Source organism: Dermochelys coriacea, chromosome 4, assembly GCF_009764565.3.
Source record: "Dermochelys coriacea isolate rDerCor1 chromosome 4, rDerCor1.pri.v4, whole genome shotgun sequence".
Classification (NCBI taxonomy): Eukaryota; Metazoa; Chordata; order Testudines; family Dermochelyidae; genus Dermochelys; species Dermochelys coriacea.
In genome coordinates, this window is record NC_050071.1 from 100,637,069 (window position 1) to 100,664,796 (window position 27,728).

The following is a 27,728-nucleotide window of genomic DNA, read 5'->3' on the forward strand; positions in this document are numbered from 1 at the left end:
CTGAAGGACGACCCATCACTCTCACAGATCTTGGGAGACAGGCCAGTCCTTGCTTACAGACAGCCCCCCAATCTGAAGCAAATACTCACCAGCAAGCACACACCACACAACAGAACCACTAACCCAGGAACCTATCCTTGCAACAAAGCCCGTTGCCAACTCTGTCCACATATCTATTCAGGGGACATCATCATAGGGCCTAATCACATCAGCCACACTATCAGAGGCTCGTTCACCTGCGCATCTACCAATGTGATATATGCCATCATGTGCCAGCAACGCCCCTCCGCCATGTACATTGGTCAAATTGGACAGTCTCTACGTAAAAGAATAAATGGACACAAATCAGACGTCAAGAATTATAACATTCAAAAACCAGTCGGAGAACACCTCAATCTCTCCGGTCACTCGATTAGACCTGAGAGTGGCTATCCTTCAACAAAAAAAACTTCAAAAACAGACTCCAGCGAGAGACTGCTGAATTGGAATTAATTTGCAAACTGGATACAATTAACTTCGGCTTGAATAGAGACTGGGAGTGGATGAGTCATTACACAAAGTAAAACTATTTCCCCATGTTATTTCTCCCCCCCCACCCCACCCCCCACTGTTCCTCAGATGTTCTTGTTAACTGCTGGAAATGGCCCACCTTGCTTGTCACCATGAAAGGTTTTCCTCCTTCCCCCCCCCCCCCCCCCGCTGGTGATAGCTCATCTTTAGTGATCATTCTCCTTACAGTGTATATGATAAAATCCATTGTTTCATGTTCTCTCTCTCTCTCTCTCTCTGTGTATATATATCTCCCCACTGTATTTTCCACCGAATGCATCCGATGAAGTGAGCTGTAGCTCACGAAAGCTTATGCTCAAATAAATTTGTTAGTCTAAGGTGCCACAAGTACTCCTTTTCTTTTTGCGAATACAGACTAACACGGCTGCTACTCTGAAACCTGTGGTTCTTTCTGCATCCCTTCCAATTTTTCAACTTCTTTTTTAATAGATGGACTCCAGAACTTGATGCATTATTTCAGTCTTGCCAAATCCAAATGGAGGTAAAAATCACTGTCCTGCTCTTACTCACTAGTTCCCCATTTATAGGTCCCATGATCACATTAGCCCTTTTTGCCACACCATCACACTGGAAGCTAATGTTTAGTTGTTTGACCACTATGATCCCTAAAGCCTTTTCTGAGTCACAGCTTTCCAGGCTACAGTCCCCCATTCTGCAGGTATGGCCTGCAATTCTCGTTTCTATATGTATAACTTTGCATTTGACATTTTGTTTGAATGAGCTCAGCTTATCAAACAACCCAAATTGCTCTGTATGATTGCCCTGTCCTCATTTGTATTTTCATCAGCATGATTTTATATTTATTTCCAGATCACTGATTAAATTGTTGAACAGCATCAGGCCAATTACCAATTCCTGCAGGACCCCACTAGAAATACCCACGTTTGATGACGATTCCTCACTGACAACTACTTTTTGAGATTTGTCAGTTGGCCAGTTCTTTATTGATATTGAATACAGTAGTACTAATTTTTGAATCAGAATGTTATGCAGTACTAAGTCAAATGCCTTACACAAGTCTAAGCATATTACATCTGTGCTGTTACGTTTATCAAGCAAACTTTTAATCTCAAAGAATGAATCAAGTTAAAACCTATGTTCCACAAAATCATGTTGGCAGGCACAGATATATCCCTATCCTTTAATTCTTTGTCAATTAAATCCCATACATCAGCTTTTCCATTATTTTGTCTCAGACTGAAGTCAGGCTAACTTGCTTATCATTATCCAGGTTATCCCACTTAACCTTTTTGATTACTGACATATTAGTACTCTTCCAGATGAAATACACATACTATTTAAATACCATTCAATTTATTTCAATTATTTTGCAAAACTACAAATGCCAAGACATTGGAATCTTAATATCCTAGGAAACCTGACACTACCTGCCTACATGTTCAGACTTTTGAGGTCCTAAGTGAAATATCAGTTTATTGCTTTCCAGTCTATTCTCCAGAACATAAGTATATATTTAAATATCTTCAGAAAAGCTGCTATATGTTAAGGCTAGCCAACAAGAACTAACGGTACAGCAGTTTCATGTGAGTGGCAAACTATATGGGATAGGCTGGTCTTACAATTGTGCAAACTAACACTGAATTAATTCTGAAGACACAGGGAACATCCAATACACGTTAAATTTAATTTTCTTCATGAACAGTAAAAAATACGACAGTTCTTGAAATATTTTCAAAATTGATTCTGGGTATGGATTTTATTGTTTTTGTTTGCCAAATCTTTGAGTGTCACAGGTGGGAATTAACATTGTACCCATTAGAATTCCTTTTGATCATGTATCACAGGGAAGAGACAGAAGTAAATTTTTAGTTTCCCAAGTTTATTTGGTCAAAACTTCCTCTTTCTTGAATCTTTTATTTTAAAGCAAAATAGTTAACCCTCACACCATAGATGCACCAACATAAGTAAGACAATGCAATTTATTTTAGAATCAAGAATCTTTTATATATTTACCTATGAGCTGGAATTCTACGATCACCAGCAACTAATATCACATCACATAGCTGTTTGTGTCTCAAGTAGTTTTCCATCTTTTTAAAGGTTTGTTCAGCATGGTTGAGTGCCTGAAAAAATTCATCTGATGTACAAGGCTCCATAGTTTGGCAAGATGATAGAGTCTGACTGCTGTTGGAAGTCCTGAAGAACATAACAAAATCCTAGTATGACTAATATTTTAATACAGCTATTTTGTTCACAGCTGAAACAATGAAAGTCACGCCTGCATTTTAGAAGTGATATATACTACTCAGGTTAACACTTTGTCTCTTGCAATTACTTTTATTCACATCTTCCCTCCTTTCTGTGGGTGTGGTCCAAAGTCCATTGAAGAGTGGAAAGATGATCTAGTGCAGTAATTCTCAATCTTTTGTATTGGTGCGCCTTTTCACACAGCAAGCCTCTGAGTGCGACCCCTCTTATAAATTAAAACCACATTTTTCCAGTTTGAGAACCCCTGATCTAGTGGTTAGGGAGTTAGCCTGTAGCTCAGAAGATCAGAGTTCCACTTCTTGCTTTACCACAGACTCCCTGTGTAGGTTTAGGCAAGACACTGAGGCCTGGTTTATACTTAAAATCCATACCCCTGACCAATGCAGCTATGCTGATTTAGCTACATCTACGCTGGAGGTTACACTGATGGAAGAATGTTTCCATCAATCTAGCTACCATCATTTTGGGAAGTCGTGTTCCTATAGAGACAGAAAAATCCCTTTCATCCATGTAGATTACATCCACACTATAGGGTTATGCTGGCATAGCTACGGCAACATGTCTACATTGCAGCTGGGAGCATGTCTCAGCATGGGGAGACAGACATGCATTAACTCTGCTCGAGCTAGCACACTAAAAATAGCAGTGTGGATTTTGCAGCATAGCCTAGCCACACAAGTTTGGTTCCAATGGGTTGGGTAGACCTATACTTGGGCAGCTAGCCTTTGCCACTACCCATGCTGCAATCTCCACACTGTTATTTTTAACATACTAGCTCGAGCAAGCTAGTGTGCATCTGTCTACCTAGGCGGGGAAGCATGCTCCCAGCTGCAGTATACACATACCATTAGCCTCTCTGACCATCTGTAAAATGGGTATAACATTTTCATTTCCTCACAGGTTGTTGTAAGGCTCTTGGATACTATTGTATGGAGGCCATATCAGTACTTTTGAGAGATAAGTGTCTTAAAATGTCCTTTCTATACAACTTCTTTGAGGATAAATTTAGGAAAATAAATATTTACATACACATAGTTATGACATGTATGCAGTGGAAATATTTTTATTGTCAAATATCTTGGAATGCGAGTTGGTGAAAATACACTTCAGTTAATAACACTTTCCCTTTTTACTCTTTCAAGCTTACATCGATGTAAATTACTTTGCTCAGAGGAGTGGTATTTTTACACCCCAAGTGACATAACTTATGTCAACTTAAGCAGTAACATAGACAAGGCCTAGGACTTCAATCCAGCATAGAATTTAAGCACTTGCTTTATTTTAATCATGAGTAGTTCTTTGGAACTCAGCTCATTACTTGGGTCTTAAAACATTTAACACTGAGGACCACAGAACACACTCTGAGCGCCACCAGATTAAGGGATTTTGTTTCTCCAAGCAAGATTTTTGATTAGGTATTTTTGCCTGGGAAAGTGGTTCACTGTCCAGTAGCGAAACAATTAATCATGGTGGCACTGAAGTAACCATAATTAGGCTTCAATATTAACAGCCTATTAAAAAGTGGGAAGGTGGAATACACACCTATCCTTTTGCTGTTCAAGCTGCACTGCTTCAGCTCAGCTAGGACACAGAGCAGCAGTTTATAATGTGAAAGCTATCTCTGAAAGCAGAAGAAAGGTCAATTTTTTCTAAATTCTGGAGGAGCTGTGAGCACAGTGTCAGGGAACATGTAAACTGTGGATTTTTATAATCTCAGATAGTAACAAAGCAAACAAAAAAAATTACATAAAAATTCTAGTGAATAGTAGCCCTGCCTACCATAATTAAGGTTACAAATCCATCATTCTTTATAAGCAGCTGTTTTCAAACATTCAATTTTCAAAAATATTCACCTTTTATGGCTTGTCTATATTTGATTCACTACATCAGTGAAATTGCAGCAGCACTTCAGTCTAGACACTACATACACTGATGGAGGGGTTCTCCCATCAGCATAGGTAATTCCACTCCCCCCCAGAGGAAGTAGGCAGATCAATGGAAGAATTCTTCCAACAACCTAGCACTGTCTACACTGGAGATTAGGTCGTCGTTACTATGCCACTCAGAGATGTGCATTTTTCCTACCTTTGAGTAACTAGCTTTTTAGTGCAGACCATGACTTAGACTGAGCTTCTCAATGCTTTGGCTTTGCCAATAAAATAAAAATTTTAAATCTGAGCAAACTTCATTATGGTAGAGTGAAAAAAAAACATTTTATCCTTTTCCCATTATAAAGAGTTCTAAATATCCTTTTTGGAACTAGTATATAGAACCAACATCTGAGATTTTAAACTTAGCATGGACATTGTTCCTCTTGAGGACTAGTGTCTTTGGCTTGAAAAACAATTATTCAATAAATATTTTTTTAAAAGTTGCCTACCCATACTACCATTAGTCTAGTTGGTTTAAACTAAGGCTTTGTTTCACTGCCAAGAAAAAGTTGCATTTTTACCATGGCATAACAAACATGCATTAGTTATCCTGCTATAAAATTCTTGTGGAGACAAGTTTCTGTAGTTTTACTGTGAGGTAAACTAGGTGAGGTCAACCACAGGCAGGATTATAAAGGCTGATCTCGCCTAGCTATCTCGCAGTAAAGACTACTTGCAGTGCCTAGTCTTTACTAGGATTTTACAGTTGGAATAGCTAATGTGATACAGTTATCTGCGATAACCCAAAAAACTCCACACATACTATACCATATTTGCTGTGAAACCAAGCAGCAGTAAAAATACAGGAAGCTGCTGAAATCTTTTCTAGACGAGGGTTCGCAATGGTGCTACCAATAGGAACTTTTTTGCAAAAATCTTTAGTGCATAATAGGTCAAATACATTGTTCATGTATTTTGGTCAGTAGTTGGAGGCAAGGAATGTAACTCACCACTGGAACTTTAAGGCATCCACTTTTTCTGAGTTATTAGTATATGTAAATTTATGTATATAGTATATGATATTCCATGATTGTGAAGTAAGATGTTCCTTCCCAGAACAGTTCACAATCAAAAATCAACAAGACATCAACTCAAGTAACAGTGTGTGGAAAGTTTGTTGAAAAGGAGAATGAGGTAGGAAGGATTCTTGGGATATGAAGGAGAAGGCATTTGACAAACAGGAAGTAGGAGATTTTTTTCAAATTTAGAGGTCAGCATGAATGCAGGCATGAAGCCATACTGGAATTGTTAGCGAGGACTAGGAGAAACATAGGGAGTAAGAGACTTGGTGGGGGGGAGAAAGAGGGGGAGAAGAGAAGGGGAAATTAGGAGGAAATGAGAATAGAGGTGGTTGTAGGAGAGAGTAAGGGAAGAGAGAGTATATACACCCTTGAACTTTAGGACTAAGGCCTTGTCTACACTACAGAAAGGTATTGTGCTAATGGCCAGATCACGCATCTTGCATCTACATACAAAAATGCTCCTAATAGTATACATCTGTGCTAAACGTTTTTCAGATGAGACTTGCTTTGATCATGGCTAACCACTTTCAGTCTGATAAGATAAGAAAGAAGAAGCCAGGGAAGGGATTCAAATATTGAAGGGAGGTGGTATGGACAGAGCAAAAGGAGTTGACATTAATTGTAGTGTTTTGGAGAGGAGGGAGACTGGAAGGTTAAAAAGCATAATTTTACAGTACCCAAGCTGAAAAACGATAAAGGTATAGGCAAGAGTTTTAAAGATGGGAATGCCAAGAAAAGAATAAATTTTAGTGGTCCCAGAAGAAGCAGCAAATACCCTTTAGTGGGAAAATGGATATTTGGGAAGAGGGGGCATGATAGCAGGGGAAAAGAAGAAAAGAATGAAAGAAGACGTTGAGTTTGAGATTTAGAAACAAGGATTTAATGGCGATAGAAAGGGATTAGAAAGAACTAAAAAAAGATCTTTAGTTCTGTAAAGACTGAGATGACTGACATCTAGATCTCAGAGACATACAAGATAATTGTGAAAAGCAGTACAAAACAAAACCCCTCAAAATCTGTCAGTAGAGTAAGACACAAGATACACGAGGAACAGACCCCTGTTGAGTAAAAAGGTCTTTTTAAAAAGCAAGCTACACCTTTCACAACAGAACATTGCTAAAATGAATTTTCTGACTCAGGTGGGAAAAAAATCCAGAAGAGAGATTTTTTTTTTAGCCCCTGTATGTATGCAAGGCCTCTCTGGAGACAAACAGAACATTAACACTTTCTATAACTGCCTTAGTTACTGAGAACTGTCTTATTTATATGTATGCCGACAATTTCGGTTTTACAAGGGAAATTTTTTTTTTCATATTATCAGTGTCTCTATTCTGATTTTGGTTTATTTCTTAAGACAGAGAAATACAACCAGTACTTACTCCTTCTATAAGTCCCTCAGTTAGTATTAAGTGTCTTAGTATCATCCTAATACAAACAAACCCACAACTGAGAAATCTACAAGCAACCATTATTTCAGGGTGGATCTACTTTGCACAAGGCACTGTACAAACACATAGGACATGCTCCCTGTTCCAAAAAATTTACAATCTAAAAAGACAATAGAGTGAGGGGTGGGGAGGAAGGATACAATATACTAGCAAACTGATCAGCGATGTCTGACACAGATCTGGTTAGTTCCATGGTATTGTTTATGTTTTAATTTGTATTTATTTAATCATTGAATAAGCTATCCCTAACAATCTTCCAGAGATATCTAGGTGAAACGAACTCTCTATGCTTAGCCTACACTAGAGGGGCCAAGAGTCTGTTTTTTAACCGGAAAGTCCGGTCTAAAAGGGGACCTGACAGTGTCCAGTCAGATCTACTGACCAGACACCAAAAAGTCTGGTTCATGTGGGCGGGGAGGCACCAGGTCATCACCCGCACCACTCCCTACTCAGCCCGGGCCGCATCCTACCTGCCTAGGATGGCTGCCGCTCGGTGATCTAGCTCTGCAGGCGAGTCCCTCCCAAACTGAGGGGAGGGGGAGAGTAAGTGGGGGGAAGAGGGAGAAAAGCAGTGAGCAATGAGGAGTGGAGGAGGGAAGAGGAGCAAACAGGAGGCATGGCCTTGGCAAGGAAAAAAGACAGGGCAGGGGAGTATCCAGTTTTTAAATATTACAAAAGTTGGCAATCCTAAGATACACCCTACAGTATTTAAAAGTTAATACTCAGCAGCACTACAAGAAGTGTAAGAGAGGATCAATAGCAAAAAGGATCTCATGTATAGGCCCCAACATACATGTTAAGATTTTAAACTTTCATAACACCAGAAACAATGTAAACTCCTTTCTTCCCTCTGCTTTGGCCCACATATTCCCATATGGCATGGTGGGAGGAGACATGCAGAATATAAAACTATTTCTTCTATCATGCTGTGCTTCCAGAGCCTACAACATGGCACTCGGCTAGAGAGGATGCAGATACAAGAACTTTCCACACACGACATTTCTCTCCTACAGCTCTTTGCAGATCAGTGGGCTTGGAACCCCATTCTCCTTTATGACAGAGGGGGGTGGGTGGTATGTGTGTGCACATGCGTGCCCGTCCAGCGAAGTCTTCCCTCTTTTACAGAAGAATTCAATGAAAAAAATTGAGTTAAAATGGATTTTCCACTCTCAGATGTGGCGTATTTCCACTGAAGGAAAGATAGGGCCCTTATATTAGAAAGGAAGTCCGAGAGTAACAAAGTATTTTTGAGCTACCCAAAAGAACACAGTAAATGTGAAACTGTATTTTAGAAGAATTTACAGAGAAGACTGATTGTATGGTTATTAAATCTCTTTGCATTAATGATTACAAGCAGGAGGGAGCTTCCGACTGTGTGTCAACTGATGTGCCATATTGTTTGGTATTTTTAGATTATTCCAGTTTGGGGTTCTTGCATACCTTTTATAAAGGATGGGTAGCAGAAATGGTTTAGTACACACCTTATCTTGATGATGCAAGTGTACATAAACAAATGATTAAATGAAGCAACTTCTTAACCATTGGTATTAACTAGGCATGACATTTCATATTGAACCCATAATTTACCTAAAGTTCTCTCATTTAATGAAAATAAAGTAATGACAAGAGGTAAAGCACAATACAAAAAACACATCAGGCAAATAATTCTACATGATTCAGATTACGAGTGTAAACATACAAGAAAACAAGGATGCAGTTACTTTGTTAAAGAATACAGAAGCCAGACAAGATTTGTACTTCAATTGCGTTTCTAGTACTACATAACCCTTTCCACTTGCAAAAACAAAACAGAAAACAGAACTAAACCATAAATAAAATTAAAATATTAAGATTATACACAGATTCTCCCTATACTTTAAACAGATAATTGTAATACTCCATTTTTATTAACTAGTTTTATTGGTCATACTTCAGTTCCTTTCCTGTAATGGACCATATCTGCAAATCAAAATGTCTCTTTAATTTTAAAGACTGCACATTGATCTCTTTGAATGAAACATGGATTTTTATACCAATTGTTTTTACCTTGAGAATATCCTCGTTTGTGTAGTGCATAGAAAAATTGCACTCAATGAGTAGATGTTTCTGAAAATATTAAAAAAACACTATACAGACTGAATGGCAATGTATTCATGTCATCTGTAGTAACTGTTCATATAATTGTTTACAAAAACACATACTGAAAATCACCTCATATAGAAGATTCTTAGGTACTTTCTCTGAAACTCATTTTGTTGATAGCTAAATATACTTATTACAGCAAGATTAAATTGCTTCTTATAAAGCCTCAGCATGCAGTGTTTCATTCCCTTATAATTCTGATAAATGTTTCCAATTCAGGAACAAAAGCAAATGCTATGTTGACGTCTAAACAGAGAATTTTTATTTTGTTAAGGATATAAACCATAAATTGTGCAGTGTTTACTCGTCGGTTCACCGCTGCACCAACAAAATTCTTCTACATATGGGTACACTCTCCAAAGGGAATGTAACACACTGAAACTATATTAACTAGATTGATCTATCTCTAATAGGCTTATTAATAAAAACTCTGCTCCCTTTAAATAAAGATAGTCACACCTCTTTAGAATATCAAGTCACTGCAAAATAATTTTAAAAGCTAGAAAGTAAACATGAAAATTAGAGATGGCAAGTTAGCTATTGTAGCATTTCTAATATTTACAACAACAAAAAAGGGCACAGCAAGACATGTTACTTTGTGTAGTGTAGTTGAGCTAAGTAATAAAGGATGTAATGGAAATAAACTGACATTTTGGTGACAACCAAGAAAAAAATTAAATAACGTATTACTTATTTTCCACCAATTAACATACATCTTTTGATAAAAACAATAGTGATGTAATACATTATTTATTTTAGCACCAGAAACAAGATGTAAGACAGAAACAAAACTATTACCATAATTTTATGGACATAATTAGGTTTACAATTTAAGATATTTGATTAGCACAGCTACAATTAGTTTAAGGCACTTTTTCATGTTTTAGTTTGCTGAACAAGCTGGTTGGCAGTATATCAGTTTCAAAGGATGAAGTAAATTTTTTTTTCTTTAGGTTGTACTCACATTCGGCTTCATAATCAACATATGAATATGGAAATTAAAATACAGATTTATATGCCCAGATTTACAACTGAAGAACACTGCAAAAATGCACATGAGAAAATAACTGAGATTCATAGATAAAATAATTTTTTTCCAGTTGAATCTATTATCAAAAATACTTAAAGATTTCAGAGCTATAGAAATCTTACCTCTACATTATTTCTTTCTAATTTAGTGTAAAACTAATTCTTAAACATAGCTAAGCACAGAACAAATGTTACTCTAAAGTAATATTAAAAACAGCCCTGAAAAGTTGTGGTGTGCATATTATTTTCAGCAGCTGTAAAGATTAATTTTGCTATAGGTTAGCTATATTAAAAGTTAAATATTAAGTTGGTCATAGAAATTATATTCAATTGTATGCTCTGCCAGTTATCAGTATTTTTATACTTTTGATGCAATGCAACTATCAGAAAATTCTAAAGCATTTTAATCTAGGATAAATTATAGCTGACATTTGTAGGCATGAAACATAAAATGACATTCAAGACATCAAATGGCAACTAATTTCCCCCAATAGGAAAACAATAATTAACCTGCATGAACTGCTGTCAGATTCATTTTCTTCTTCACTTGCTCCATCATCTGCTTCTGATCTATCAAGCCAACGTTCATCTCCACAGTTTTCTGTTGTGAACTCAAATGTAGGGACTTCAGAGGTGGAAGCCATTGGCCAAGGAGGTGAATTCTGGAAATCCTGTTGGCTAGACTTTCTGTAACCAATTGATGCCAAAGGTAATGGTAGGTTACCTGGATCTAAAAACTTTGTCCCACCAGTTGTTGCATTTTCTCCTCTGTTCCAGAAGTCTTCCCGGTGGCTGTCCATTCCAGAATTAGGGATTGATGATGGGTGACCAAACCATCTCCATCTGATTTTTAAAATCTGCTTCACGTCAAACTCTTTACGAGAGCCAGACATCCTCAATGAAAGCAAGTGATCGTCTAGGCAACAGGGCAAGAAGCAATGCACATAAAAGAAGATTTGTGCATCCAACCAAGACTAGAGAAACACATGCTCTTCCTGTATAGGGCAAGCAAATTTTGGGAGGGACTGCATTCACATATATAAAAGCGCTTTTTAAAAATCATATGTCATCTGAATATAAACAAATGGCAAGAGATGATGAAAAATACTGGGATGAAAATACAAGATGAAACAGTCACCTCAATCAAGAAAAATGCTAATCAGGTCACACTGAAGCAGCCAGTGCACTTTCTATTGCTTTCCTCCACATCCTCTAACCATTAGCTTTCACAAACATTAACAGCATTCATTAAAGCTCTTTCAAATGCTGAATACCACCCCCTTTTCTTAAACCACAAATGACAGAGAACGTAATTCCTATGCAGCATCTCAGAATCTCTACAGCTCTACTGTGTTAACTCTTGCTAATACAAATAGGAAAAAAAAAATCTGATTCTAAAAAGCAAATGAAACACTTTCTTGCACTGTTAGAAATCACTAAAAAAACAGGCTAAAATATTCCAATATACTGATTCTATTTCAGGAAAATCTGAACTGAAAAGCATTCCTTATTTCTTTCCAGTTACAAGACATGCATCAAATTGTTTTTCAAACAGACTAGATGGCTCGGGGACTGGTAAAGGGTTACAGAGCCTTTCATCTTCACATTTTGGTTTGAATCAAATCTGGGTCTGTAGTGATTGAAAATTATTACTGATGGGTGCTTAGTAGCCTAGGAGAAATGCACTAATGTGCAGTCTCAGTCTATTTACACATCACAAAAACCATAATCTCAACTGCAACTAATTGATCATCATCAAGGAGTCAGAGGCACCACAAACTAAAGGGGCATCAAGACCACACTATCTTCTCACTTCTAGAACTGGATCCTACAGGTAAAACTTAAAGTGTACTGGTCAGATGCAATTTTATTTTTCCACTCTTTCTGAAGAAAGGAATTCAGTCTCTAGTGCTATCCAGATATGTATTTTATAAGCAGTAATTAACTTCTAAAAACAAATAGAGAATTCTGACATGGGATTTTAAAAAAGAGAGGGTCAAACAACAGGGATTTTTAAATCTCAGTTTGCTACAGGAGTTCCTATATTTACTCCTGAAGGAATTCTGCGCCAAAAAAATAAAAGTCCTGCAAACAATATTTTAAAATTCTGCAAAATTCTTCAAATTTTATTGGTTAATAAATAAATGTGGCGGCACCAGCGTGACAGTGGGGAGCACAGGCCACTGACTGCACAGAGATCACCCTGCAGCCCTCAGACCGGGACATGGACTCGGTGGTGAGGCTGCACCCGACCCTGACACAACACAAGAGCCAGACGTGTCCCAGAAACACCCTGGGGCTCTGCCCCTCCGTGCCAAGCACACTAGATGTAGGCAGGCAGGCTCAGCCCAGCAGGATCCAAGTGTGGAGGGGCTTAGTGTGGGGAGATCCCAGTGTGGGGCGATAAGGGTTCTAAGTGGGGCAATCTGGCTGTGGGCAGCTGGGTGGGGTGGTCTGGGTACAGGGGGGATCTGGATGAACAGGGGCTCATTGTAGTAGGGGTTCTGGGTGGAGAAGCAATGGGACTCTGCAGGGAGGGTCAGGTGAAGGTGGTTGGGGCTCAACAAGGGGGGAGTCTGGGCATAGAGGGTTCAGCAGGGGGTGTTTCTGGGTGCTGGCTTGATGGGGTGCAGGTCCGGGTGCTGCTTGGTGGGATGATGGTCTAGGTGCAGGGAGCTAGTCAGGGTGGTCCAGGTGCAGTAGGTCTTGCTGGGGTTCAAGTGTGAGGGTGCAGTCTGGGTGTAAGTGAGGTCTGGATGCAGGGAGGTGGGGCTTGGCTGGGGTGTTTGGGTACAAGGGGTCTCCAGATGCTGAGAGTGAGGCTTGTTGGGGCATGGGTTGAGGTTTAGGGGAGTCAGTGGGAGGGGGTCTGGGTGCAGGTGGTGAGGCTTGGTGGGGCAATCTGGATATGAGGTGGGTCCAGATGCACGGGAGTTGGGCAGGTGGGGGACCAGCTCCCCATACAGTGACCCCTCCCCCCTCCCATGGCTGAGGAGCAATGGGGGCAGGAAGGAGGGGGCATGCGGAGCTTCCTGCACCTAGAGAGGTTTCTGGGGGTGGGTCTGACCCAGCCCTGGCCGCTCCTTGCAGGGGAAGAGGAAGTCCCATCCTCCCCAGCCCTGCCAGGAACAATAGCTAAGCCTGGCACAGGGTAGAAGCCACTGGCTGGGGCGTCCCCAGCCCCCCACTGATTTACCTCTCCCTGGCTGCTCCGGATGCCTGAAACAATGCACCTGCACTGCTGGGGAGCAGTGCATGACTGGTTTTGCAGCTTCCCTATGCTTCCCCATCAGAAAGTGATTTTTCTGCAGGGAAGTGAAGAAATCTGTGGGAGACATGAATTCTGTGCATGTGCAGTAGTGCAGGAGTACTACTATGCAAGATGGGAGGTTGGTTGAAAACTAGCTAGCAGACTCTCAATCCAGACAAAAAGGAAATGGTCCTGGTGGCTTGGGAGAAGCAATCAGAAGGTGCAGCAAGGATTTTATCAAAACCATGATTAAAGACAATGAGACTGTGCTACACTACAAACTTTGGTTGATGTAAGTTACATCAGCATACAGCTGCTGCAGTTTGCATATTACTTGTCCACATGCATACTTGGCTGGTTGCATTGGTACTGTGTGTACTCAGCAGTGATTATGTCTATGTAGGTTGCAGTGCATCACAGGTAGGTATTCCAGTATGGCACTCGCCACTGGCCAGGTCACTGCCTTTTGAGAAATTTTCACAACGTGTTGTGGGGTAAAAATGAGTCACACAAAGGTGCCTGTGAGCAAGGAGTCAAGTTCCCATCATGCAACTTTCTCCATCCCATAATGCCATCCATATCTCATAATTTTCACACAGCAGATGGTGGAGCACCGTGTCCAGGCCCGAGAAACGAGCACTAACTGGTGGGAGTTACAAGTAGTGGGTGCTTTGACTAGCAGTGTAAGTTGTGAAGTAATAAAAATGAATTTATTTAAAAAATACAAATTTTCTGCATGCCAAAAATCATGCCAAAAATGGTGCAAAAAACATTCAGTTAAAAAAAAATACAATACAAACTACCAACATAAATGAACAGAACAGAACTTGAAAATTAGAAAGGTAGAAAACATCCCTGCCCATTTCAGCTAAACATAAATTGATCTGTGAGATGTACAGTTGGCATATGTGAACTTTGGTTTGAGTTACTGTTCCTCGGAGTGGAGTGGAAGGGGTAGAGATGTGACCCGCGATGCCACATGGAATGTTGGGGGGATGTAGAGAGCTGCTAAACTGGAGTTCTCCAGTGACTGCAACAGGTGGGCAAGCCATGACTGCTGGACCTGTAGGTCAACAAGCATCTGGAGCACTTGTGTTTTCTATCCAAGAAGCCCTATTATGTCCTGGTGCATCTCCCTCTCCTTTTCCTGCTGGGAGTTTTTCCTGTCTGCTCTTTCCTTCTACATACTGTGTGCAATATTCACCCTCCAGGCCCTCTGTTAATAGCCTGATGCAGCACTGGCTTGCAGGATCTTGCTGAACATATCCTCCCTAGTCCTCTTCTTTCTCCTCATCAGGATTAGATGTTCCACAGGTGTGGAGAGGGTACCTCAAGGCTCAAATGACAGCAGTTGCAGATGAAAGACAGATGTAAACGCTATATTTACAGTTACAACAGAAAGGGAAGTTTCAAAACTCCCTTCCCTTATTCCCATAATCATTTTTAATAAGACATCCTCATTGTCACTTGAGCTTCAGAACACCTCTGCATAGCACCACCCTCCAGCTCCAGCCATCGTGAGCATAACCTGCCAGAGCAGGGAGGAAGAAGGAGGGAAATTGTTGGTTGCATTAAATGATAAAATTTTGGCTCCCCTATCCATAGATACGAGTATAAGGCAATGGCACTGAACACTGGCACTATTTTCAACAGGCAGTGGTGACTGTAGCTGATACTCCTGAGGGTAACAAAGGCAGAGAGCACAGCTGTTGCTGGTGCCCTGAAGACACCCTGGCCGTGTGCCACTAGCCTATTTACTGCAATGGTGCCTCCTGAAATCATCGTGCAATTGTGTGGGAAAGCGTCCTACCATGAAGAAAAAAAATAAGGCTACCATCCCTAGGAACCTTCAGGAGAGGATCACTGAGTATCTCTGTGAAGGTTTCATCAAGTTCTCTCAGGAGAATACAAGGGACATCTCTATGTACATAAACAAACTGCTCCACACAGCCCCCCTGCCTAGCCCTACAGAGGAATGAAAACGAGATAGTTCTGCCTTTCGCTGTACTGCTTGTACTGCCTGGGGCAGCCCTCACTGAAAATGCCAAGAGCAGGGCAGACTGCAAAAGGGAGAGCAGATAATCAACAGTAGGCTATTCTCAACAGTAGACAATAGGGGTGGAAATCACTTTTGTAGTGCTAAATGAGACCAATGTAAACAAGGTGGCCCATTTCAAACAGTTGACAAGAAGGTCAGAGTATCAGCCAGGGGAAATTACCTTTTGTAGTGACCTATCCACTCCCAGTCTTAATTCAGGCCTAATTTCATGGTGTCCAGTTTTCAAATTAATTCCAGTTCTGCAGTTACTCTTTGGAATCTGTTTTTGAAGTTTTTTTGTTGAAGAATTGCCACTTAAGTCTGTTATTGAGTGTCCAGGGAGATTGAAGTGTTCTCCTACTTGTTTTTGAATGTTATAATTCTTGATGTCAGATTTGTGTCCATTTATTCTTTTGCGTAGACACTGTCCAGTTTGGCCATGTACATGGCAGAGGGGCATTGCTGGCATATGATGGCAATGGGATATATACTGCATGTTCCACTCCATGCATCTGATGAAGTGGATTTTAGCCCACAAAAGCTTTATACTCAGATAAATTTGTTAGTCTCTAAGGTGGCACAAGGACTCCTCGTTGTTTTTATTTTTCTTGTCATTCAAGGTGTCAATACGTTAAACTGTATTGGAGAGATGAGCAAGGATACTGTTGTGCTGCGAGGTGTTAATGGATCCTATTGACAGATGAATTACCATTTGCCTCTTTAGATGTTATGATTGTCCCCAAAATTAGAAACCTGACCAATGATGCTTAAAACTTTCCCTGAAATTTTGGAATTGATTGGATATGACTGTAAAAGTTACATTACATAAACAAAGAAATATCAGTGAGGTCTGCCAATAATACATTGTTTTCCAGATGATCTTGATAAATTCTGCTGAAATTATTGTTTAAATATTTACTTAAAAATATAAAACTTACAAGAATTTTGCAGTTTGAATCTTAAATGGTGGTTCTACTCTAAGAAAAAGAAAAAAATGGCATCTTTTTACTTATCCCCTCTCTCCATCTTGTGTATTTGTGCTCAGTGTTCGTGAAGGATGACAGATGAAACAGGACAGGACAAGAAGTGGTGAACACATTAACACCGAGGCTCATGTTCAGATACTTCCTATGTGTATTCAAAATCACACCTACTTACATGTCAGCAATAAGTTTTACAGCTGCTGTTAGCATGGCAAAGCCAACACAACTAAAAGACTGACCTGGATTCTATCTTTTGGTTATATCAACAAAATAATTTCTTTACTTGATTTGCACAGGAGCAATCTGAATGTAAAGATAATGGTAGACTTGCCAACTCTAGTGCTTTTTAGCCCTTTCTACTGACTTACTGGGAACTCCTGCCAATTTACTGCTTTTTCTGGCACAAGGTTGTGGACTTAGTCACTTACAGAGATAAGAGAATAAATTGTGTTGTATTATGAATAACAAAAGCACAAAAGTTTTTTTCAATTTTCTTGACTTCCCTCAAATTGATTATACAAATTTAGATTTCCCATACAATTTCCCAAAAAATGATGACAAAGCATATGTTTTAACAGTTTGTGCCTAAATTATATTAAATTATAATCCACTTTTTTTTGTAATAGGATGTTATGTATGCATTTGGATTAGATAAACTTCACCAGGATCTTCAATGTAAATTAACAGGATTGCACAGGAGCAACTAATGGCCTACATTTAGTTTGCAGAACCTTTATTACGGAGAAAACACAAAAAGAAAAGAATCCACCTTAATTCTCAGAACCTAGTTGAATTTGTAGTACTCGAAGTTAAGGGGAAAAGTCTTTTTTTAAACTTTGAAACTGAGCATATTTGATATGAGAGAGAGAGAGACAGACAGACAGACACACAATGCCATAATGCCATTTGTATAGTCACTTTGCAGGCTTGGTTAACACTTGCTTAAAATGTTAGGTCGGCATAACTATGGCAAACATGCACCCCCAACCAACACAGCTATGATGACCTAATCCGGGGTGGGCAAATGTTTTGGGCCGAGGGCCACATCTGGGTGGGGAAATTGTATGCAGGGCCGGGGGTTAGGGTGCGGTGTGCAGGAACAGGCTCCGGGCAAGGGACTGAAGCAGAGGAGGGGTGTGGAGTGTATGAGGGGGTTCAGGGAAGGGAGTTGGGGTACATGGAGATGTGAGGTGCAGCAGGGGGCTTAGGGAGTTGGGGTGCAGAAGGGGTTCGGCTGCATGGCCACAGTTCCCTGTTCCTGGCCAATGGGACCTGCGGGGGGCAGTGCCTAGAGGAAAGGGCAACACACAGAGCCCTCTGCCCTCCCCAGGGATCCAGGAATGTGGTGCCGGCCACTTCTGAGAGCGACGTGGGGTCTGCAGCACCATGGGGGGCAATCCCGCGGGCCGGATCCAAAGCCCTGAGGGACCGGATCTGGCCTGCAGGCTGTAGTTTGCCCACCCTTGACCTAATCCCAATGGAGATGCAGCTATGTCAACAGAAGACTGTTACGTCAATGTAGCAAATTTTGTTCAGGAATGTGGTGTTCATATGCCAATGGAAAAACCCTTCCGTGCGTGTAGGTTGCACTTACGTCACAGGATTATGCTAGAGTAGTTATGCTGGTATAATCTCTGTATTGTAGACATACCCTCAGAGGTCCTGATCCCACAAAACCTATACACATGTACTTAACTTAATGAGACTACTCGCAGTGCTTAGTTAAGCATGTGTGTAAGTCTTTGAAAGGTTGTGGCCTTTAACTTGGAGACCAAAGAATCTATGCCTAAACGAGTCTTTTCATAGTAAAGTCAAAAAGATATAATTTTTTAATTTATAGCAAATCATAAAAAAAATATAATTTACCTAAGGGCACATTGTCCTCTCTTTGTTAACATAATACTGTTGAAATTAGTGGGAGTTTTATATATTTATTGTGGAGACACCCTGGAACAGAGTTTCTCAAATACAGCCACCATGGCCACATGCGGCCACCAGGGGTTTTTCGTGCAGCCACAGCCTCCTAGGCTGTGATGGGGGGAAGGCAAAGTAGAGCCCCCTTCCCCATCTCTGTTGTTCCTGGATGCTGGGGTCAGCAGCAGGGGTTGGGCCCTGCCCCCATCTGGAGACACCTGGGGCACAACACTGGAGGAGCAGCGAGTTCCCCACCTTCCCAGGCGAGGTGGGGCTCAAGCTTTGGGCTTCAGCTCTGGGGTGGCGGGGCAGCAGGCTCTGGTTGTGGGGCTTCAGGCTCCAGCCCTGGGCTCTGGCTGCACAGTGGCAGGCCCCAGGCTCCGGCCAATGGCTTCAGGGTCCAGCCCTGGAGCTTTGGGCTCTGGTTGCAGGGCCTCAGACTCCAGCCCTCCACCCCCCATCTCTCCTGGCCCCCACTGCCTTCCCCAACCCTCCATCCAGGGCTTAATTTGTCCCCAGGCTTGCCAGGGCTGAGTAAATCTGCTGTGAAAAGTGATATTAATAAACATACGAGTATCACTTTTCACAACTGACTTACTAGCTAGCAATAAATAAATTACAATTATTTGAATGTGTATACGTGCATATTTATTTGGTTTTTCTAAAGCTAATCAAGGATTTCAGGAAAAACTGTGAGAGCGGTCACCAGCAAGAGTTGGTGGCCACACTGAGGCCACCAAAAAATTTGTCCTGAGAACCCCTTCCCTAGAACTTGACAGGCACCGAATCAACAGATAACAGAATACTGATTTTCTTGAAAGCATGAGGCTCTGAGCCTGTAAACACTTAAATGCATGCGTAATTTTAGTCACAAGAGTAGTCCTATAAACTTCAACAGGACTATTCAAGTGAGCAAGGTTCTGCAAACATTTAAGTATGTGCATGACTGGGAGCTTAATTTACCAAATTCTGCATTCTGAACAATTTAAATTGGCGCTAATAGTACTATAGTTAAACTTGCACTAGAGGACAAGATAGATAACTGAAAGAATTCTGCAAGACAGTTTTAATAAATTACTTCCCACAAAAAGATCTCAAGAATAATTTATCAGAATGAAGGAGAAAAAAAAAAGATATTGGCCCTTTAAAAAAATAATTTTAAAAGGAGTTCAGGTCACTCACATTCTTAAGACAATATATATGGCCTGCTTCACTTGTCCAAGTGTTGAAGAGTGATAATCCAATATAATTAGTTACAATGTAGACACAATATTTATGCTAAGGAGATCATAAGGTCAGCAGGATGCTATTTAACCTCAACTAGTCAATCTAAAGAAATCTAGCTAGAATATGAGCAGAGGTAGAAGAGATTTTATTTGTGCTAGACTTTTGTAGATAGTAATCCATTTGAATTTTGTATGTTCATTTTCATAAGGATGCAAAGTACCCACAGTGCTAGAGTGGACTTAATACATCTAAATAAATTATATATATATATATATATATATATATATATATATATATATATATATATATATATATATATATATACACACACACACACATACACACATACATACACACACACACATACATACACACACACATTAAAAAGGTAAGTCTAACTAAGTCTCTATTATTTGGTATTTATTATCTTAGATTAATTTTCTATTAGGAAATTAGTACCTAAAATTAAACCTCCAAATGAACAGAAATATATAAAAATCTACTGAAGCATTTTCAAGGTCTGAAAACCAGCACTCTTCTATTCAGGTGTTATTCCTGTTGCTGCTGCTGCTGCTGCTACCCTTTGGCTTTACACAATTATATTATTATCATCCAACACCAATGCAACATCAAATACTATATTTTCAATCTGATTATTCTGTCAAATGGATTATACAATTATCTGTTTATCCTGACCAGCTCCTTTGTCCTTCAAGTCAAGACCTGAGAGACAAGACTCAGCTGATTAGAAGATTTTAATATTTAATTGTCAACTAAATGAAAATATCAAAATATAAAGTCCCTATTTTAGTCCTTATTTTAACTGCTATGATTAGTTTCTCCTAATTCCAAAGATTGCTCTTTACTTCTGATATTGTAATTCAAACTTTAGAACATAATTAAACTTTAAAAAAAAATCAATAAAAGAGAAATATTTCTGACTGCCAGTATTTGCAAACAAACACTAGGCATCTATGCTGAGGCATAGATTAGTGCCTCAGCATACTTCAGATGTTTGCAACTAATCAAATACACATTCTGGAACGTTATCAGGCTTGCAAAACTATTTTTGTAGACGTTTACAAATATAAAATCAGATTAAAATATTAATCCAAAGAAAGTAGTTATATACAAACAAAAAACCTACTTGTGTCTGAAGGCAAGTGATTACGATAAAAGAAAAAAAGCCCTCTCTGTCCTCCTTTCTCTGCTTCCTTTTTGCTACACCCAGAGGATAATGGCAACAGCCTGAGAGGGACTTAAAAAAGAGAAGGAGCTTTGTTTAGAGCAGAGACAGCATTCAGATTTATGGCACCATGAAGGGACCTTCGTAGAGCAGCAATTGGACCTTGCTCTGCTCTTCATCTTATTCATACAAGAAAAAATAAATCCTATAACATATGTCAGGACATGCCTACAAATTTTAACAGAGACATAACATTTCTGCCTCTGAAGATGCAAGAAAGGAAAGAGTTTTTTCTTAAAATCAAACATGCCACTGTTATCCAAACCAACCTCATGAGTAAAAGCTTAAGAAAAGAAAGGATAGACTACATCTCTGACAAACCAGTAATGGGGGAAGGGAAGGAGAAAGCATATTTTAGAGTTAAGGGATCTCTAATGAGAGAAAGCCAAGCTACTAGTCCCATATGTTTAAATCTAGCGTTTCAGCTAACTTTCGCGGTTTCTGGAGAGAAAAGCAATGGCAGCTGGGGTCTAAGGCATATAAGGCTATATGGATTTAAGTTCATTTAGATATCAATGTGATATCTAAGTACAAGCATCTTGATCTGCACCTAGAAACAAACAGGAATATAGTCAGGGGTGAAAGTAGGCTGGTACTGGCCAGTACGGTGTACTGGCAAGAAGTGGCAGCCAGTACTGGCCTATAAGCAGCCGACATTAAAGGGCTGCCCCTTCTCATGCCTGCCCCGTCAGCAGCCAGAGCCCTGGGCCCTTTTAAATCGCCAACGGAGCCCCAGGCAGCATGGGCCAGACAGCACGGATGGGCTGGCTGGGGGAGACTGACATCCAGCCCCACCCCTTCCGCCTGAGGCCCCTCCCTTTCCATCTTCTGGGTTACTTTCACCCCTGAATATAGTGAATGTTCCCTGCAGCCAATACCCCTTAAGAGGTAAGCAGGCGTATTCTCCATCATCTCTAGCTTTCAAGTGATCTTTAGCTATAGCCAAACATTGGTATACTGCAGCACAACCCATCTAGAAATCAAAAAAGCAGGGATATTTCTGTGGTGAGGTCTGCCTCTGAAACGTTTCACACATTTCTAGACAGGCACTGATTTAAAACAAAACAAAAAAAAACCCCACAACTCGGCAAGTGCCACCTACTGACAAATTCTCGGAGTAGATAAAATGTCCACCACCAAATTGCAAACCTCTTGAAAAAAGATGGAAAAAACACCCTTATAATAAAGGGTGGAAGCAACCACTCCTGCACTCCCTTTAAATTCCTTCCCCCAACATCTGACTTGCCAAGACTGAGGCTATGTCTGCGCTACAGCAGCAGCACTGCAGCTACACTGCTGTAGCATAGACATTTGCTTCAGCAATAGACAGGATTTTTCTGTTGCTGTAGTAAATCAACTCTCTCGAGAGGCAGTAACTAGGTTAATGGAAGAATTCTTCTGACAACCTAGGGCTGCCTATACCAGGGCTTGGGTTGGCTTAACTCAGGGGTGAAGATTTTTCAGACCCCTGAGAGATGTAGCTAGGTTGACCTAAGTTTTAGATGCAAGTCAGGCCACAGCTTGTTCACTGTCACACAAACCTCGGTTCTAGCTTGGCACTGGGAAAGCATAAAGCTATTGAACAAACTTATCTTGCTTTCATTAGACCTATATGTTTGTGTCATCTGCATTCCAGTAAGACAACAACCCAAATCATGTCACTATCTTCTCTAAAAGCCTCACAGTGTTGAGCCAAAAGGATAAGTTTTGTGGAACCCCACCCCACAAGAGATCCCTCAAGCAGCTGAACAACTGCCCAAACCTCTTAAAGAGCAGAACCAGTTTAGAATGTTATTGTAACCAAACTAGGAAAATTGCATGGTCAAGAATATAAAAGGCTGATGTCAGCTCTAATCAGAACATCATTAACACCATTTCCTGTTGCCAATATGAATCTGATGAAAATAAGGCCTGGTCTATGGAGTGACAACTCTCAGGCTTCTTATTACTTGGTGTCAGAGACAAAGAATGGCACTGAGAGTCAGACTTAGAACTGTGGTCCTTTCTTCCATGGACTGCTTCAACACTGGGACAGTCTTTGATGGCTTAGAGGACAAAATGAACTCTCTTCATTTCAACAGACCACAGAGTGGGATCTCTTACAGATGGCTCACCTGCAGAAGGAGCAGGAATTTCTTCTCTCAAGAGAACTTCAGAGTCTGACCTGCCTCTCATGAACATCTCCATTAAAAATAGCTTCAGCCATGCCTCTCTGGGTTTTTGAATGCATTTTGAAAAGGATTTGGAAACCACACATTTTTCAGGAATATGGATTTCCCCGAAACAGACATTTAACATGCCTAACATTTAAAGGCATTGCTGCATCATCAAATTGACAGGTTTTAAAACCTTATAATTTTGGTACAAACACAAGGCTGATAAATTAATTAGCCCTGATATCAGGACTCAGTAACCCTAATTTCCCACCCAGCCATCATCACTGGGCTGAACAAAATATCAACAGACAAAAATAACTAGGAGTACACTCTAGATAGGACAGTAGCTAAGAGGACACTGGGTTTTGCCAACTCTCTGCCATGGGCAGTAAGAAGTAACTGAATGGCAATTGGGATTGCTGTGCCCTTTATGCCCTCTGAAAGGGGAGTGCAAGGGCATACAGGATGTCTGCACAGCCCCAATGGACACTGCTGTTAAAAACATTCTAAAAACTCTTGCATATAGGGTGCATGGCCAACATGAGTGGGAGCAAGGTGTGCAGATACAGTAACTCCTCACTTAAAGTCCTCCCGGTTAACATTGTTTCATTGTTACCTTGCTGATCAATTAGGGAACATGCTCCTTTAAAGTTGTGCAATGCTCCCTTATAACGTTTGGCAGCAGCCTGCTTCGTCCACTGCTTGCAGAAAGAGCAGCCCTTTGCAGCTAGCTGGTGGGGGCTTGGAACAAAGATGGGCCGGCAGCCCCCCTAAGTTCCCTGTGCGGCAGCTGCCCAGCAGGCTATCAATTACCAGCAGTTCAGCTGTCCCTCCCCCCACTGCCATGTGCTGCTCCTGCTCTCTGCCTTGAAGCTGCTTCAGGGAGCCTCCCGCTTGCTGTGCAGAGGGCGGGGGGGGAGAAAAGAGGGCTAATATCAGGGTGTCCCCCTCCCCCCCGCTCCTGCCATCCGCTTACCCTATCTCCATAGAGCTGGGGGGGGGGGGGGAACCACCATTACATAGCCGGGGATCACAGTTACAAAAAGCTCTGGTAGCACAATAAAATCACAAATGATGGACATAAACTGAATATCCACACAGATCACCTTAAGGACCCTGCCAGAGACTGATCCAGGTGGCACTCAATCTGAAAGGAGGCTATGGACTTCTCTACATTTAAAATGCTATAGCAGCACAGCTGAGCCACTGCAGCCATACCACTACAGTGTCTCAGTGGAAACAGTACCTATGGAGGATGGGAGAAATTCTCCCATTTGCATAGGTAACCATCTCCCCAAGAGGCTGTAGCTAGGTTGATGGAAGAATTTTTCCATCAACCTAGCGCTGTCTACACAGGGACTTAGGTCAGCTTAACAATGTCACTCAGGGGTGTGGATTTTTCACACTCTTGAGCAACATTATTCCAACCTAATTTTCTAGCATAGACTAAGCTTCTCTCTCCTTGAGGGTGGTGGTGGTGGTGATGGTGATGGTGATAACTTATAAAGCAGTACAAAACAGTAGTTGCTCCACTATCTATACATCACTTTTTTTTAAAAACCTTTTTTTATTGTAGATATTGCATGCACATAACTGTTTTCAACAATATAAATCTAATCAATTGTGGCACTACACCTATATAATATCAATTAGATTCAATACTGTTGCCCCGTTTGGGCATGCTCACAAATGTTTCTATCACTTTCTACCGGCTTTTTGCTCATCACACACAGAGATACAACCAATCAATCCTCTAGCCCTAGCGTTTTGCAACCAGCAAAAGTCAGATTGATGTAATCTGCCTCTTGCTCAGTCCTTGCCATATGACCCAGTGCCTTGGGTGGCAGTTGTGTTTCCACCTATCACTACACAGAAGGGTACTTAATTGCTCCTTCAGTTTAGCCTGAATGAAAGTTAGTTCCACACCCATCAGCTTTAACCTGGCTTGTGATTGAGATCAGCCAACATCATCTACCAGCATAACACTACCAAATGGTAGGGATAAGTTTATGCTATTTATTTTGAAGTAACTGATTGTGCTTTCCTGTTTCTTTTCAAACTTGTCTACTTTCTGTGGTGTCCTGGCTGAGACTTGTTCCATGACAAGGTTTACTTGGATCACAGTGAAACCAGTTTTGTGATTCTCCAGAGTTTGCTTTTTTGGCCCATGGTAAGAATAGTAATGAAGTACTTATATCCATTTTATGGAGTTAACATTTCACTAATTTCTAGGATACAGAATTATGGAATTTTAGGAACAGCTTGACTTTTATTGTGCATTAACTCCTGATTGATGGAGAAAGTCTCCCTCCTCTCACCTCAAAAGTCACAATAAAGAATTTATAGTTATACAGAGATATACATGAAAATCCAAAAATCATTACATGTTATCCAGTCTTCTACACACAATTAAATTTTTATAAAAGTAAACATACGAGATTATATATCCTATACCAAATAATATTACCTAGCTTTTTGATGCCAGTCAAACTCCCATTAAGCATGTGGATTGAACACAAGATTTAAAATTAGCACCTGCCCAAAGCAAGCAGACAGGGCTGAGGACAGATGAAATTTTGATCTTTGTAGGCCAACTAGCTCTCCTGCTGCCTTCCTACCTCTATCCACGTCACAGACCCACCCCTGCTTCAGTCTGCTCCTTTCCCTACATTGATCTTCCACAGAGTAGAATGGTGTCTGTGCTGAAGGTAGGCTAACCCATGTTCATGTATTTTTATCACATAAGTATTACAAAGGGATAATGTACTCCCCCAACAAGGCATTCTAATCCTATCTGTGCACTGTTAGTAGTTTTAACCACACCATCCTACACAGCCTGGTATGTATGGTCATCACCTCTATCATTAGAGCCTTAAAATGTATGGTTGAGGATATAATTGTTTTGGTCACGTATTTATTTTTGGTTGTGTTTCAGAATAATACTGTAAACGATTGTCTCCAGAGTAACTACAAGAAAAACAAGAGAACAATGTGTTAGTTCTATGTTATCTAGTTGTGGTATTGCTCCTCTGAAGACTGATATAGCTACCAGATAATGTTCCCTACACACACCACAGTTAAAAATTCTTTTTATACATGTACCTGAAAATAGTGATTAAAATTCCTTAGTTCTGAAAAGTTTACAAGCATTTTATGACATTATACAGATAAAAAGGTGATACTGTATCTACATATATCACTCATTCTTTTTCCAACTACAATATACTACTTTGCAAACTTTAAAATATGTCATAATTTTAATACGGCACTATGGATCAATAATAATTTCCCAATTTCTCAATTAAAACTTCAGCCAGTCAGTTATGATTTCTCCCTATGGAATTTACTGCACCCCAAGATCAAGAAATTCCCATACAAGAAAACCTGCAGTAAAGCAAACAAACTCCATCTTTTTCTGAGATTGATATATTAAAATCATGCATCTCAAAATATACATTTCCAATCATTTAAGATACATCTATACAGTTAAGTCATATTTGCTTCAGAAGCATTTAAACATGTGTATTATGAACAGGTACCAACATATTGTGAATCAGCTCAAACATTTAGTGAAGGATTCTATTTGGTTATGACTAAGTCGTAGCAGTTAGCAGTCTGCTATAACATTAGCAGTTAAGAGATGTGTAATCCTTACTGTATGTGCATATAACTATAGATTATCAAACATTGGCATTTGAAAACCCCATCTTCTCACCTTCTCTCTCAGTACCTAATGAAATGTATATACTTTTTTTTTTTTTTAAACTTAACATTATGTACTGGAAGTTAGACTAGATAAGAAATTATTCCAGAGGGTGTTGTTCTTGAGAGTTAATAGCTCCAGAGATGTTTCAGCTGGATTTTGTATGGTAAAACTATTTATTTTTCTTCAAAAATTTAAGGTTGTACATACTCATCATTTTGTTATCATGAATTTTGTAAAACTGTTTTATAACACCTTGTTTGTTTACATACATGATTTGTTACAAATACTAACAATGGACACTTTTCATGTTATACTGGGCTTCCCAAAGTCATCAGATCAAAGCGATTAAATCAGAGCAGGATTCTGACTGTATACTCAAGGTTTGCTCAATGTATGCTGTTCTAGAAGAGAAAAATACAGAGCAGCTCAATATAATTCATCTTCCACTTTCAATAATATGCAATGTTCACACAAACTACCTAAGCAGATTGAGAAAATGTTTCTCATGAAAACAGACCCATACATTTTAAAAGTGCTACATAACTCCAATTGGTTTGACACTCACATGATCAACTCTGCACAAATTTAGGAGATGCAAAGACCTTGCACTGAGAAAATCTTGTTTAAAATCATAGATAATTGAAGCAGAGGACAGAATATCTTTTTATCTAGTTATTTAGAAGTACCTCAAATCTAGAATCAAGGCAAGTACCAAGCCACTGGGTGTTGCAAATCACAATTAGTGCTCCTATATAAAAATGTCTCTTTAGTATACATTTTGAAGTTGTGTGAGGGTCTTTAGACACGACTCCACTTATCAATAGGACTCATGCAGAT

General features: G+C 40.0%; 1 protein-coding gene across 8 annotated transcripts in view; it reads right to left on the minus strand.

Moving 5' to 3' along the window:
- Window positions 1-27,728, minus strand: part of KLHL5 (kelch like family member 5) — an 89,908-nt gene that overhangs the window by 38,553 nt on the left and 23,627 nt on the right. For 3 of the 8 annotated variants that reach the window (XM_043513956.1, XM_038400223.2, XM_038400222.2), the window contains one exon: window positions 2,545-2,727. In XM_043513956.1, coding sequence (XP_043369891.1) covers window positions 2,545-2,687 — 143 coding nt within the window. In that variant the 5' untranslated portion in view covers window positions 2,688-2,727. Of the gene's footprint in view, window positions 1-2,544; window positions 2,728-4,341; window positions 4,421-10,881; window positions 11,987-20,930; window positions 20,953-27,728 lie in introns of those variants that run through there. The other 5 variants (XR_005292692.2, XM_038400225.2, XM_038400224.2 and 2 more) reach the window with 5 other exon arrangements.